The 15,352-nt window shown below is 33.7% G+C and overlaps 2 protein-coding genes across 2 annotated transcripts in view; one reads left to right on the forward strand and one right to left on the reverse strand.

The window, feature by feature from the left end:
- The window catches only part of PRTG (protogenin), a 128,731-nt gene that overhangs the window by 102,150 nt on the left and 11,229 nt on the right, over positions 1–15,352 (reverse strand). The gene's annotated exons all lie outside the window — the stretch shown is intronic.
- Positions 14,059–14,372, forward strand: LOC112918260 (small ribosomal subunit protein uS14-like). The gene has a single exon (XM_072740905.1). It carries the CDS (start codon positions 14,085–14,087, stop codon positions 14,253–14,255), a length of 171 nt encoding a protein of 56 aa, XP_072597006.1. The 5' UTR covers positions 14,059–14,084; the 3' UTR covers positions 14,256–14,372.

The raw sequence follows: 15,352 nt of genomic DNA on the forward strand, positions 1-15,352 counted from the left end.
TCATTTCATTCCTGATTTATTTTTATTTTATTATTTTTTTAAAGATTGTTATTTATTTATTCATAAGAGACACAGAGAGAGAGGCAGAGACATAGAGGGAGAAGCAGGCTCCTCTCAGGGAGCCCTGTGTGAGATTTGTTCCCCAGACCCTAGGATTACGACTGAGCCAAAGGCAGAGGCTCAACAACTGAGCCACCGAGGCATCCCTCATTCCTGATTTATATTGTCTTTTTGAAATTCTGAAGTTTTCAATTTTAAAAAAGTTATAGAATTTATTTTTTTCTTTATGGTTTGGGCTTCTTACAAATTATTTTTAAATTCTTCTTGATCCAGAATTAGGTACAAACCTAAAACTTCAGGCCACTCAAACCCTCTATATGTCTCGTTTGTTATGGTTTCCATAGATGTTTCTCTTTTTTTTTTTTTGAGCCAGGATATCTTTTTAAGTTTTCTATTCTTATATGTTTCCTATCATTGTTATGTATTTGGAGAAGAGAGAATATGTCAAAGAATTAACTCCATGGCCCATCTTTTTTTTTAACGGAGAAAAGGCTTTAGGTTAAGGATAAGTTTCTAAATAAACACTATTTCCAGGGATCCCTGGGTGGCTCAGAGATTTAGCGCCTGCCTTTGGCCTAGAGTATGGTCCTGGAGTCCCAGGATCAAGTCCCACATAAGGCTTCCTGCATAGAGCCTGCTTCTCCCTCTGCCTGTGTCTCTGCCTCTGTGTGTGTATGTGTGTGTGTGTCTCTCATGAATAAATAAAAATCTTAAAAAAAAAAAAAAGAGACTATTTCCCTTGCTTATGTACCATAAAAGCTTTGAGACATTGTTTCAGGTGTCATGATGCAGTCCAAATTGTGACTACTGAACTCTCTTAACCACTTACACTTTAAAAACAAACATACACAAAACAGCTATAAAAGATAATACATTTTTTCTATCTAAAAATGTTATTTATGCAGTGAAATTGAGCAGCAACTTCTTAAAACATACACATAAACATCTTTGATGTTGCTGAAGTTAAAATATAGGAATAATCCTTAGGAATCTCTGTTTAAGGAATTCAAATGGCAACCCCACAAAGGACTTTTGAGAAACATCTATTTACAAAGTTCTTTAACCTCACAGGAGAATTTTATCATACACAGATAGGATACTCTAATAATATTGAATACTATAGTTGTAATTTTTCTCTTAATCTAACAATTTATCTCTCATTTATTAAAATAGTAAAATATATTAAAGCCAAAAACATTTAGTAAAATATCAGCTGTTTGACATTCTTTTTATTTAAAAAGAAACAAGTAATATATCTATTGTTAGTTGAGGCTACAATGACAGGCATCCAAAGACCCCAGTGCCAAAGTCTGCACATTTCTTTCCTGTCTAATGAATTAGTTTTCATCATGCCCATGGCAAAGCCATAAGACAATAAATCCGAATTTACAGGCTAATCAAGAGATTTTCCACCTTCCTTCCTTCCTTCCTTCCTTCCTTCCACTTTCTCGAAATAATCCCAACTATGTTTTTAATCTTATTGATTCATTGATTCTATACACAAAGCTATTAGACTATTAGGAATTCTAGCCCTTATCCCTAAAAGCAAGAGCATGGAGTTAGGAGCTGACTTGGGGCCTTGAGAGTATTTGAAGCATTTGTAAAAGTGACCTAAGGGCAACTCCAGGCCCTAAAGGATGCTTTCAGTGTTTGCAAAAGCAGCAGGAAGTTCCTAATCCCTTTTTCCTTAAAAGAAGAGATAAATGTCTTTGATTTGGGATCAAAACATCCTGGGTCCTTTGGAATTATAGTACCCAAAAAAAACCCTGAGTAATAAGGATCCAAACTAGAGGTCTGTGGGGAAAATAATATTGGTTTTAAGATTAAAAAGGGCTAATCTTTAAGTTAAAAAGGCAGTGAAAAAGCTCAAAAAGGAATTCAACTGCTATTGGTTTGGTCTATCAATTAATTAACACCAACTCCAAGTGAGAGCAAACCTAAGAGGAAATCTTTGTGATAAAACTTTTAGATAAACAATTCATTTCTTTCTGAATTGGCACATATTGGAGAAGGCATACGTAGATTATCCATTAAATGCATGGCTATTAAAATGCTCAACATTTGCTCACATGAATTCATTTTTTCAGATACCATCCAAAAGCTACCAGAGAGACAGAGAATAGCACTTTCCTTGAAAAGAAATATTATTTATTACTTTATAAATGAATTTAGATTGACAATCAGCTGATTCTCCAAATAAAATTTTGTTATCAATCATAATAACCCAGTTTGTTGTTAACTAAGACTGAGCTTCCATTCAGAATAAACAACCTATAGCTGAAGAATGACAATTACTCTGCCAACTATAGAACCTTCCTCTTCCTCTCTAATCCATGGACTAAACTAGTAATTAGCCCTTAGTTCTATGAGAGGCAAGGAGTCACTGAAGAGGTTTTGGACCATCAAGAAGATTTCAATAGGATGCTGTGAGATCTTCATAATATGGAACTATCTTCATGTGCTGAGTGGATCTAATCTTCAAGAATACAATATAATCTAGTTTAAATTTTTTTTTCTAAATAATCTATTAGGAGAAAAAAAATGACTTCTATTCCTTTCTTTTTTAGTTTTGTATCTACCTAATGAAAATATACAAAGATATAAAAATTCTTAGGATTACAATTGCTGAATTCAACACAGCATAGAAAAAGTAATTTCACAGAAATATATGTAACAAAAGTATTATATATGTGTATATATATTTATAAAACTTGATAGCCCTTATAACTCAAGATGTGATTATGAAATTAGAAGAATTTTTCATTTTCAAATGGGATTCATGTCTAGTAATATCCTCACATGCAAAGTGTAGTGCGAGCTATGGTAAAAGATGTGGCTTTAGCCACATGATGAAACAACTTAACAAACAAAACAACTTAATGAAAAGTGGAAAATCCAGCCATTGATGCAAAGGCTTTAGTTACATGACACAATTAAGTGACAGAAACATCCAAATCTCTATGGGTCCACCCTAATGTCATAGAAACCTTGCTTTTACAGGAAAGTAGAAAATATATATATATTTAATACAAGTGCAATTTTCTAACTTATTTTAAACAGAATACTTTAAGTAAAAATATGAATGTTATCTCACATAAAATAGTATACACAAGAAGGCACATTACACCACACCATTTCCTATTGAAAACTGTCAAAATCTGGGTAAAGTACAATATTATCCTGCAGTGGAATTCTACTAGTAGTTAATGATTTTACAAAGCCTTACAGGGTAAAAGCTCTCTCCTGCTGATTTATGAGATGTTTCTTTCAACCATGCTTCTCCAGTAATTCTATGTAAGGGAGGAAAAAGCAAGAGGCCACAGTGAAGGTTCCTGGGATTTGCCATCTAAAAGCTTTTATTCTTCCAAAGAAAGAAAGTTATGACCTTTGACATTGTGCTATGGTGCCGAAGAAACTGCTCATAAATGTATGTCAGTAATGAAGCAGAAATCAATAATTTCATTTAATCTAGTGAACTATTATGTAGTGGGACACAATATGTTTGAAGAGCCAAATGTCCTTGTCTTATTAGTGACACCTACATTGCTGTTTCATTAAAATTAAAGTTTTGTTTCTCTGTTTTATATTTTTAAAATTCATAATTTTCACTATCATATGTTAAAATGTCCAGCATTTTAAAGTTAGCATGAATTCTTTTCTTGAGAAAAACATCTCATAAAAATTCATGCCAATTTTAGGGCAGTATCTTCCTTTGACTTCATATATGGTCATACTGCATTTATGATAGGTCTCTTAAGAATCAAATTACTTTTCATAAATAATTTTACACATGTGTACATATATAACTGGTTTTATAAATATACACACTTTTAAGCCTCTATATTAGTTGGATGGCTTAATAAAAGTGAATAACTGAATTGCTTAGAAAACCATAGTACCAAAAAGAAGGGTTAGGGGATTGATTGTTTTCTTTATTTTAATTGGTTTTAATAAATTATTTCCAATATTTACAGGTTAATAAGAAACAGCTGTAAAAATAAATAAATAAATAAATAAATAAATAAATAAATAAATAAATAGAAACAGTTGTATTTGTTATACTATGTCAATATTATTTGCAAAGTTGATATCAGAAGATAAAGAACAAGAAAGTTTGTTTCTTTTCTTTAAGATTTTATTTATTTATTCATGAGAAACACAGAGAGAAGCACAGAGACATAGGCAGAGGGAGAAGCAGGCTCCCCACACAAGCCTGATTCAGGATTCGATCCTAAGACCCTGGGATCATGACCTGAGTCAAAGGCAACCACTGAGCCACTCAGGTGCCCCAGAAAGTTTTTTTCTTTAAAAACCAAGCTTTTTCTCTTAAGGTGAAGACCTAGTAGGCTAAAATTTTAGATGTACCTATTTTGAAGGGATTTAATAAATGGCACAGAGAAGTTTAATAAACAAATAATAAATGCCTATTAATGATTTCATATATTCACTGATTTTTTTAAAGAGTATGTTCCCAAGGCAGAACTGTACATATGTAAGTTATTTCAAATAAAATACAATAACAATTTAATCACTTTATTTACACTAGTTAAATAACTAAATTTTCTGATAACAATCATGACACTGATAAAAGTTTCAGGAAAACAAAAAATGGTATTATTTTGCTAAATCATAGCACAGTAGTATTATTTCTAAATTCTAATATATTTCTTTTTTGTTTTTTGCCCAGCATGGAGCCTAATACATGGGTTTGAACTCACAACACTTAGAGAACTCACAACCCTGAGCAAAGATCAAGAGTCATGTGCTTAACTGAGTCATCCAGGTGCCCCATCATTTCCAATATATTTCTAACTTCTAATTATTTATATTTCTAGTTTCTACAGTAATGTTGGATAATATTAAAACAATGAGAAATTATCTTGCTGTTAAGTTTTAGGCAAAATTTTGTATCCCTAAAAATTGTGCTTGTGTTTTCTCTAAGACTTTAATAATCTATTAATCGCCTAGGACAAAGAGTGTTTTTCTAATCTTGTTTTATTGAAACTCTTTGTGGCATCTGATGTTGTTTCTAAATTCTTTGAAACTTCTCCTTTGGCTCCTATGACTTAGCACTTTCCTGGGTTTTTTTCATCCCCTCCTGACAATTGCTTTGGTCTCTGTTGATTGACTTGCTCTGTACACTCATCCTGCTCAAAATCACCCATGACTTAAACTCCACTTGATAACTGGTAATGCTCAACTCAGCATCTTTATGCCATGCCTCTCCTGACTTGCAACTGTTCTTTGGACCACCTGCTAACCAGTTCCACCTAGACATCTCAGACACCTAACATGAACATTTTCCATGCCAAGCTCATAACTTTGATCCTTGTATTGACCCCTTTTCCTGTGTTCTCTATTTTAGTTGGTGGCACCACCATTCGCCAAGTCACCCAAACTAGAAATACTGACATCATCCTGAACTTCTTCCTCTCCCTTATTCCCCACATCTAGCAGGTGTTGCAGATTTTTTATCTTAATTATAACTTTGAGTTCCTCTTTCTTTCATCCCCTTACTACTCTAGTCCAGACCCTTATAAACTCTCACTGTGCTGCTCTCAACAGCCTCCAACCTGCCTCTAGCCCTGTTTATTGGACTTCTGTTTTCCTCCCAGATTCCAGTAGAATCAAAAACATAAACAAGCCAATCCAATCTCCTGCAGCTTATCACTCACAGATTAAATTCCAAGTTCCTTAACATGGTATATGTTATAGAATGAGTCTTTGCATGAATGGATCCTGCCCACATTTCCAACTGCATTTCTGGCCACCATTTCCTTGAAATTCACTATCCAGGAACACCAAAAAGCTTATTATTTCACACATACCATGTTGTTTCTCACTACTACAACTTATTGGACTATCTATCCCCCTCATTTAACATCTAGTTTTCCTTTAAAGTTTAACTTAGGCATCACTTCCACAAGAACCTATCCATAAGTGCCCATCACCACTCCACCCCAAATTCAGAGATGCATGGAGAAGTATTTAGAGGTAAAGTGTCAAAATATCTGTAACTTTTTTAGAAAGAAGGATGAAGTAAAGTGGCAACTATTAATTAACAGCTGGGAATCTAGGGGAAAGGTATTCAGGTATTCATTATTCTATTCTGTCCGTAGATCTGAAATTTTTCAATATAAAAAGTTGGAGAAAATAACACCACATATGCAACTCTGCTAGGAATATACTCTACTATTGCACAACCATACTGTTTTAGTTATTACCTATTTATGAATTCCTTTCTCCCTCTAACAAATCATTGAAGTCAGAGACTATTTTTTATTAACTGTGGCATTCTCAGGACCTAGCAGAGTTGGCTTTCGATAAATATTTGTCGTAGAAATGAATGATAGTCCTAAGTAAAAAATAAGCCTACACACAAAATTCTTAATCAGCAAGTATTGTAGTGTTTACAATGTGCCATGTATGTTGGGTGCCCTGGCAGTAGAAGGGAGTATCACTCAAGGTCACCGAAAAGTCCCATTAACTAATATGGGGATGTGACAATGAGGAAAGACAGAAATGTAGTTGGGAGGGATGATGAAAATTAAAATGCTGAGAGAACCAGGATTATACAGAGAAGTGAAGTTAGGAACTTAGTCCTTAGAGATCAGGCACATAGTTTCTAAGTACAAAGAGATTCTTCAGGACTCCATCCTTATTTCAGTTCCTACAAAATAGTACACAATAAATATAGATGCTTTCTCCCACTAAAAATACACAAAAATGCTGCACAGAACATAGTCAAAACAATATCACCACCACTAACAAAATATTAAGTTCAAGGTCAGAGCAGTAAACTCTGGTCTGATGCCATGATATCTTAGATGTGGCTATAGGCACTAAAGGCTTCTAGAAAGTAAAACTGGTTTTGTTCCATCACAACATAGTTAATGGAGACCTGAAGCCAGGATCTTTTTTTTTTTTTTAAAGATTTTATTTATTTATTCATGAGAGACACAGAGAGAGAGGCAGAGACATAGGTAGAGGGAGAAGCAGGTTCCATGCAGGAAGCCTAATGTGGGACTTGATCCTGAGACTCCAGGATCATGCCCTGAGCCAAAGGCAGATGCTCAACCGCTGAGCCACCCAGGTGTCCCTGAAGCCGGGATCTTGAAAGCACTTGGAGAAAGGATCAGTAGAAACATTCATGCACCAGCCAGATTAGCAATAAGAAAGCTTTATTCTCAATGAAAAGAAATGTTTTCCATAAAAAATATAAACCCCTGACCTACATCACACACTTTCGTAGAATCTAAATCTATACAACTAATGTAAAGGAGCCAAGAATTAACCCCAAAATTGGTTCATGACCAGTGAAACCTTGGGGCACCAAAGAGAAATAAGCACTTCCATAATATAGTATATACTAAGCCTTGCTGAAAAGGAGATCATGGTAAAGAATTAAAAATCACACAAGGAAACAATCTGCCATAAGGGAAAATTATCAGACACAGAAAAGAAGGAGGCTGACACTTCAAGAACTTGAGATAACAGTACAGTAGAAGGAAATTATAATAAAATATCTTAAATCATGAAAGAAAAGACAAAAATAAAAGCCATAGGTAATGAATAATATCTTCCTGTTACTCCATCTTTAAAATGAAACTAAAACTATGTGTCTCATAAGATTATAAGGATTAGACAAACTAAATACATGTAAAGTGCATAGAAAATGCCCCTCCCCCACTCAGTTGGCATTATCTATTATTTGGCAGTAAATGTCAGATGCCATATGATTTCACTCATATGAAGAATTTAAAAAACAACACAAATGATCATAGAGGAAAACCAAGAAACAGACTCATAACTATAGAGAACAAAGTGATGGTGACCAGAGGGGTGGTAGGGGGAGGGGAATGGGTTAACTAGGTGATGGGGATTAAGTAGTGCACCTATTGTGATGAGCACTGGATATTGTATTTAAGTGCTGAATTACTAAATTGTACACATGAAACTCATATTACACTGTATGTTAACTCACTGGAATTTAAATAAAAACTAAAAAAAAGCCATAGGGAGTAACACAAAAAATATGCAAAAAATAATAAGAAGAAAATAACAAGAAGAAAAAAACAAAATAAATTTTAAAAAATAAGAAGAAGAGATGAATAAAGCCTAGTGTGAGACATCAATGAGCAGACCAACATATGCATTATGAGAGTTCTAGAAGGAATAGAGAGAAAATGGGCACAAAGAATATTTGAACAAATAATGGCTGAAAACCTTTGAAATCTGATGAAAGAAGTAAATGTACATCCCAAAAAAGTTCAATGAATTTCAAATGGATAAATTAAGAGATCCACAAGGAAATACATTTATAATCAAATGTTGCAAGATGAAAAGAAAATCAAGAAAACAGTGATAAAAGAAACTCATCACATATTTACTATTATTCCTCAAATAAGATTAATAGTTAATTTCTCATAGACTGTGGAGGCCAGAAGACAGTGGGGGTGACAAATTTAAAGTGACATAAAAAACTGTAAAACAAGAACTCCATATCCAGAAAAACTGTCCTTCAGAAAGGAGAGAGAAATTAAGACTTTCCAGATAAACGAATGCCAAGGCAGCATATTCCATTAGACATGGCCTATAAGAAATGCTAAGGGGAGTCCTTCAGATTGAAATGAAGGGACAGTAGACAATAATTCAAAGCCATATAATGAAATAAAGATCTCCAACAAATGTAGCTAAATAGGCAAATACTGAAGTCAATATTATTCTATTTTTTGGTTTATACATCCGTTTCTTATTTCCCACATAATTTAAAAAACAAATAGATTTATATATATATATATATATATATATATATATATATATATACACACATATATATATATCTATTTACTGGGCACACATGTATAAAGATGCAATGTATCATAATAACATAAAAGGAAACACTGAACTGCACAGAGCAGAATAAAAGTAAGGTGACATCAAGTCAAATTAGATTGTTAAAATGTAGGATATTAAGTGTAATCTCTATGGCAACCGCAAAGAAATATCTAAAAAATATGCACTAAAGGAAATGAAAAGAGAGTCACAAAGGCTCACTACCCAAAATCAACTAAACACAAAAAGAATGCAGTAATGGAAGAAAAGGACAAGAAAGGTACAAGACACTCAGAAAATAAATAGCAAAATGTAAGCAATCCTTCTCTATCAGTGACTATATTAAGCATAAATGGATTAAACTATCAAAAGACAGAGGCTGGGAGAATGGATTAAGAAAACAGGATCAAGGGGGATCCCTGGGTGGCTCAGCCGTTTCGTGCCTGCCTTTGGCCCAGGGCGTGATCCTGGAGTCCCGGGATCGAGTCCTGCGTCGGGCTCCCGGCATGGAGCCTGCTTCTCCCTCTCCTCTGCCTGTGTCTCTGCCTCTCTCTCTCTCTATGTCTATCATAAATAAATAAAAATAAATAAAAAAAAAACAGGATCAAGAAAAAAAAAAAACCCAGGGTCTAACTACATGCTGTCTACAAGATATTCACTTTATATCCAATGACATAAATACGTTGAAAAAGGTTCCATAAATTGGACTGGAAAAGGTATTCCATGCAAGTGGTAATCAAAGGAGAGCTGGGGGCTGTACTAGTAGCAGACAAAAGCAACATTAAGTCAAAAACTGTTCTAAGAAACAAGAGGACATTATATACTAATAAAAGGGTCAATTCATCAAGACCACTTAACAATTATAAACATATATGCACCAAACAATAGAATCCCAATATAGATATGAAGCAAATACTGATAGAATTGAAGTGAGAAACAGTTTTATAGTAATAGTTGGAGACTTCAATACAGCACATTCAACAATGGATAGAACATCTAGACAGAAGGACAATATGGAAATGTAGGACTTGAGTGATACAGTATACTAACTAGACTTAATAGATACATAAAAACACTCTACCCAATAAGAGCAGAACACACATTCTCCTCAAATACACATGGAACATTCTGCAGGATAGACCATATGCTCAGTTGGAAAACAAGTCTCCATACATTTTTATTTTTTTTTTATTTTTTATTTTTCCCATACATTTTTAAAGATTAAATTCATATAAGGTATCTTCTCCAATTACAGTGGAATGAAGCTAGAAGTAAAAGAACAGAAGAAAAACTGGAAAAAACCACACACATGTGGAAATTAAACAACAAACTATTAATCAATGGGTCAAGAAAGGAAAGAAAGAGGGTAGGGCGAGGGGGGAGCAGGCGAAGAAAAAGAACAATAACAACTCCTCTGAGACAAATGAAAATGACAGTGCAGCAATACTCAATAGATCTGTAGCTGTAAATCCTACAATAAATAAGAAAAAAAGATCTCAAATCAATAACTACATCTTGAAGAATTAGAAAAAAAAAGCAAAAACTAAACTAAAAGCTAAAAGAAGGAAGAATGAAGATTAGTAATGGAGATAAATGAAAGAGGCTAGAAAAACAACAATCAACAGAACCAAAAACTGGTTCTTTGAAAAGATGAACAAAATTGACAAATGGTGAGCTAGACTGACGAAGAAATAAAAAGAAAAAAGGTATAAATAAAGAAATGAAAATGAGGACATTGCCACCAACTTTACAAAAATAAAAAAGATTGTAAGACAATATTATGAACAGTTGTATACCTACAATTTAGATGACCTATATGAAATGTACAAATTCTAAAACACATATTATCTACATGACTCAAAAAGTAATTAAAAATTGCAACAGCCTACAATGAGTAAACGGACTGAATCAGTAACCAAAAACCTCCGAACTAAGAAACGTCCAGGACCAGATGGCTTGATTGATGAATTCTACCAAACATTTAAATTAGAAATAACATCAATCTTCTCAAACTCTCCCAACAAATAGGATAGAACACTTCCTAACTCATTCTATGAACCCAACTATAATACCAAAGCAGATACATCACATGAAAATTACACACCAAGAAAAGAAAATAACAGACCATCTTTATGAATATAGATACAAAGTCTCAAACTGGATCTAATGTTATATTAAAAAGATGGTATTGAACAAGTGAGATTTATCCCAGGAATTCAAAAGTGGATCAACAGAAAAAAATTAATCAATATAATATACAACATTAACAGAACAAGGAAAGAAACTATATGATCATCACAATTGATATAGGAAAAGCAGTGAAAAAAAAACCAACACCATTTCATGATAAAACACCCAGAAAACTAGGAATATAATGGAACTTCCTCAACATGATAAATGGCATTTATGAAAAATCCATAGCTAACACCATACTTAATGGTGAAAGACATAAAGCTTTTCCCTATAATTTTTTTTTTTTTTTACAGGATGCCTGGGTGGCTCAGCAGTTGAGCGTCTGCCTTTGGCTCAGGGTGTGATCTTGGAGTTCCAGGATTGAAACCCACATCGGGCTCAACTGCACTGAGCCTGCTTCTTCCCCCTCTGCCTGTGTCTCTGCCTCTCTCTCTGTGTCTCTCATGAACAAATAAACAAAATCTTTAAAAAAAAAAACTTTTTAAGAAAAATACTCTATTTTTCAGTTTAGTTTCTCTTACATTAGACTGAGTAGCAAGTAAAGCAAACATTCTTCCACGTTGCCAGTGAAGTAATAGTCTCAAAAGAGGGTAACATGAACAAGATTTTTCAAGAGCAAAAGGAAACTTATACCTAAGGTCCCATTTCCCAGTTGAGTGTTATTTCTACAACTCCTACCAAAAAAACAAGACAAACTCGAGGTCATTAGAAACCTAGTCTCCTTTAGGAAAAAACATGCACATGGAAACTCTACCACCAGGTAGAGTAATTCAGGTACAAAATGCAAACACTTTGTTTACTTGACAAGTGATATATTCTTCACTTGGTAAGAGTTACGACAAGTTCTGCAAAACTGCTTGAAGTAAGTTTTGTTAGTACCTTGTATGTTACACATATAAGCACTTTCTCATCAGATGTTACTGTCTTTGCGGTGCTAGTAGCCATATTTCTGCTTTAGGAACAGGATGTGCAGACTATTCAACACTGTACTAGAAGTTCACACCAGAGGAATTAGATAAGAAAAAGATATAAAAGGCATCCTAATTGGGGGAAAAAAAGTAAAACAATATCTTTCACAGATAACCTGATTCTATATATAGAAAATTCCAAAGAATCTACAAGAAAGCTACTAAAGCTAATAAAGGAAATCAGAAGAGTTTCAGGGTATAAAATCAACACACATAAAGTCATTGTGTTTATATACACCAGCAATAAACTATTCCATTTGCAATAGCATCTTAAAGAATAAAATACCTAGGTACAAATTTCATTTAAAAAGTATAAGATTTGTAGACTGAAAACTATAAAACACTGCTAAAAGAAAATAAAGATCTAAATATGCAGAGGGATGTATTGTTCATGGACTGGAAATCTTAATATTGCTAAGACATCAATATTATCCAAAGTAATCTACACATTCAATGCAATCCATATCAAAATTCCAAGATTATTTTATGCAGAAATGGAAAAGCCAATCTAAAAATTTATATGGAATTGCAAGGGGCCATGAATAATAAAAAAAAAAAGTCAAGAGAAAGATGAACAAAGTTGGAATACTCACATTTCTTGATTTAAAATTTACTGCAAAGATACAATAATCAAAATAGCATGAGACCAACAGGAAAGCACCAACCATCCAGAAATAAATCCTATAAACCTATAGTTAATTGATTTCAACAAGGATGTCAAATCCATTCAATAAGGAATGAAGTCTCTTCAATGAATGGTGCCCAACAACTGGATTTTCACATGCGAAGTGAAACATGCGAAGCTAAACCCTTACCACTGGATTTGGTAATAGATTTTTAGGTCTAACAACAAAACCACAAGCAACAAAAGAAAACATAAATTGAATTTAATCAAAATGTAAAACTTTGTGCATTGAAAGACATCAAGAAAATGAAATGACAAAATACAGAACTGGAGAAAATATCTGCAAATCATTATAACTGATAAAATGAATATCCAGATTATGAAAAAAAAAATCCCCAAACCCAACAACAATAAAAAAAAATCAAAAGCCCAATTTTTTAAAATGGGCACTAGATATTTCTCCAAAGAAAATATATAAATGGCCAATAAGTACATGAAAAGGGAAATGCAAATCAAAACCACAATGAGAACACTTCATACTTACTGTGGGATGATAATAATAATAATGAAAATAATAAGCATTGGCATGGACATGAAAAACTGAATCTCTTGGACATTGCTGGTGGGAATGTAAAATGGTGCAGCAACTGTGGAAAATAGGTGACTCCCCAAAAGGTTAAATGTAGAATTACCATATGATCTAGCAACTCCACTCCTAGGCATATGCCCAAAAGTGGTGAAAACAGGGACACGGATACTTGTATGCCAACGTTCACTGCAGAATTATTCACAAGAGCCAAAAGAAAGAAAAATCCAATTATCCATCAACAGATAACTAGATAAATATAACATGGGTATATTACACAATGGAACCTTCCTCAACCATGAAAATGAAGTACCAGTACATGCTACAATATGGATGAAACTTGAAAATATTAGGCTAAGTGAAAGAAGCCAGACACAAAACTTCACATATTGTACAATTCTACTTTTATGATATGTCCACAATAGGCAAATTTACAGAGCCATAAACCAGATTCATGGTTCCAGGGTATAGGTGAAGAAAGAACTGGGAAGTGTGGGGTTTCTTTTTGGAGTGAAAGATATATTCTGAAATGAGATAATGGTGATAGATGTATTAAACCCACAGAATTACACACTTTCAAAAGGTAAACTTTGTGATATGTGAATTCTACCTCAATAAAACTGCTGCTAAAGAAAAAAAATGTCCACACTAGACATAGGCTATCACTATGCCCCTCTTTCGAAGCAATAATAATAATGACACATAGTCAATCATGTATTTAAATTTCAACCTTTTGACTACAAGAGAGCCTCACTCCATTGAAGGTTATTTAAAGATACAATGAGTCCTTTTGCCTCGTTGCATCCGAAAGAGCAAGATGGGTCACCAGCAGCTCTACTGGAGCCACCCAAGGAAGTCTGGCCAGGGCTCTCGTTCTTGCCGCGTCTGTTCAAACCAGCATGGTCTGATCCGGAAATACGGCCTCAACATGTGCCGCCAGTATTTCCGTCAGTACGCCAAGGATATAGGCTTCATTAAGTTGGATTAAGTGAACTTCCTTGAATGGGTCATCCAAGATACCTACCTTAACTGCAGATGTCCAAGATACCTACTTTGATGCTGACTTATTGTACATAAAATAAAAATACTCCAATTATGAAAAAAAAATAAAGATACAATGAAAATCTGCTTTAGCTCAAACTTTCATTTGTACAGATACAGCAACAAATGCTGAACCTCTAAAAGGACTGGAGCTCAATCTCCCTGCATTGAGGATATACTCAGGATAAAATAGAAACATATTAATGATTTTATTTGAAAATTGCCTATTTACTACATCAACACAACAAAGTCTTATACAGCAGTAAAGGGTGAGCTGCACAATGATAAAGTCATACTTTTAAAATAAATATTCAGAAATTAAATGTGTCTTTTATATCAGGGTCAGTTCCACTACTATTCTCTTTTCTATATTCTGGATTAGATGAGATATATTTGAATATATAGAAACACATTTTCACACAATACACAGGAGAAAATCTTTACCTAATACTGCAAATTCATGACTAGAATCAGCACACCTGAGATCTAATAGTTGTATCCTTGGGCAAGGCACCGGTCACTTCTCTATTGACCAACTTGTAATTTCTCAATGTACCATTTGCTAAGCAATAAAGTTCTCTCCCTAAATATCATAGCTTCCAAGTTAACATCTGGCATACTGAAAATTAAACTTAAATTTCACAAGTTTCTTCTGCCTATATACTACCTTTCATGCATTATTACAGATTTCTAAAAATGTAGTAAATCATCGAGGCAAAGATACTTTCAAGCTTTGAAGAAATCGTTCCATCACTGGGATAACTTTTGGTAAAAATTTTGGTAATCTTACTACTTTACTGAGTTTGGTCCCTAAGACAGAGCATGGAAATGTGACTTTCTTGAATACATAAAAAGTGAATTATTTTTATTAAAATAAAAACAGTAAATACATCTGTTACAATTATTTAAAAAAAGCTGTGATCTCTTTAAAAAGAAATGCCAAAATGGCAATAGCAACATCAAAGCATTTTTTTCCTATTATGTGTTCACTTTGAGGTCAATATTTTAATTGGAGTTACTTTAAATCCAATCAGAGGGGCTCAA

This window comes from Vulpes vulpes, chromosome 15 (genome assembly GCF_048418805.1).
Source record: "Vulpes vulpes isolate BD-2025 chromosome 15, VulVul3, whole genome shotgun sequence".
NCBI lineage: Eukaryota > Metazoa > Chordata > Mammalia > Carnivora > Canidae > Vulpes > Vulpes vulpes.

Coding starts and splice junctions, on each gene's coding strand:
- LOC112918260 (XM_072740905.1), top strand. CDS start 14,085: ATGGGTCACCAGCAGCTCTACTGGAGCCACCCAAGGAAGTCTGGCCAG.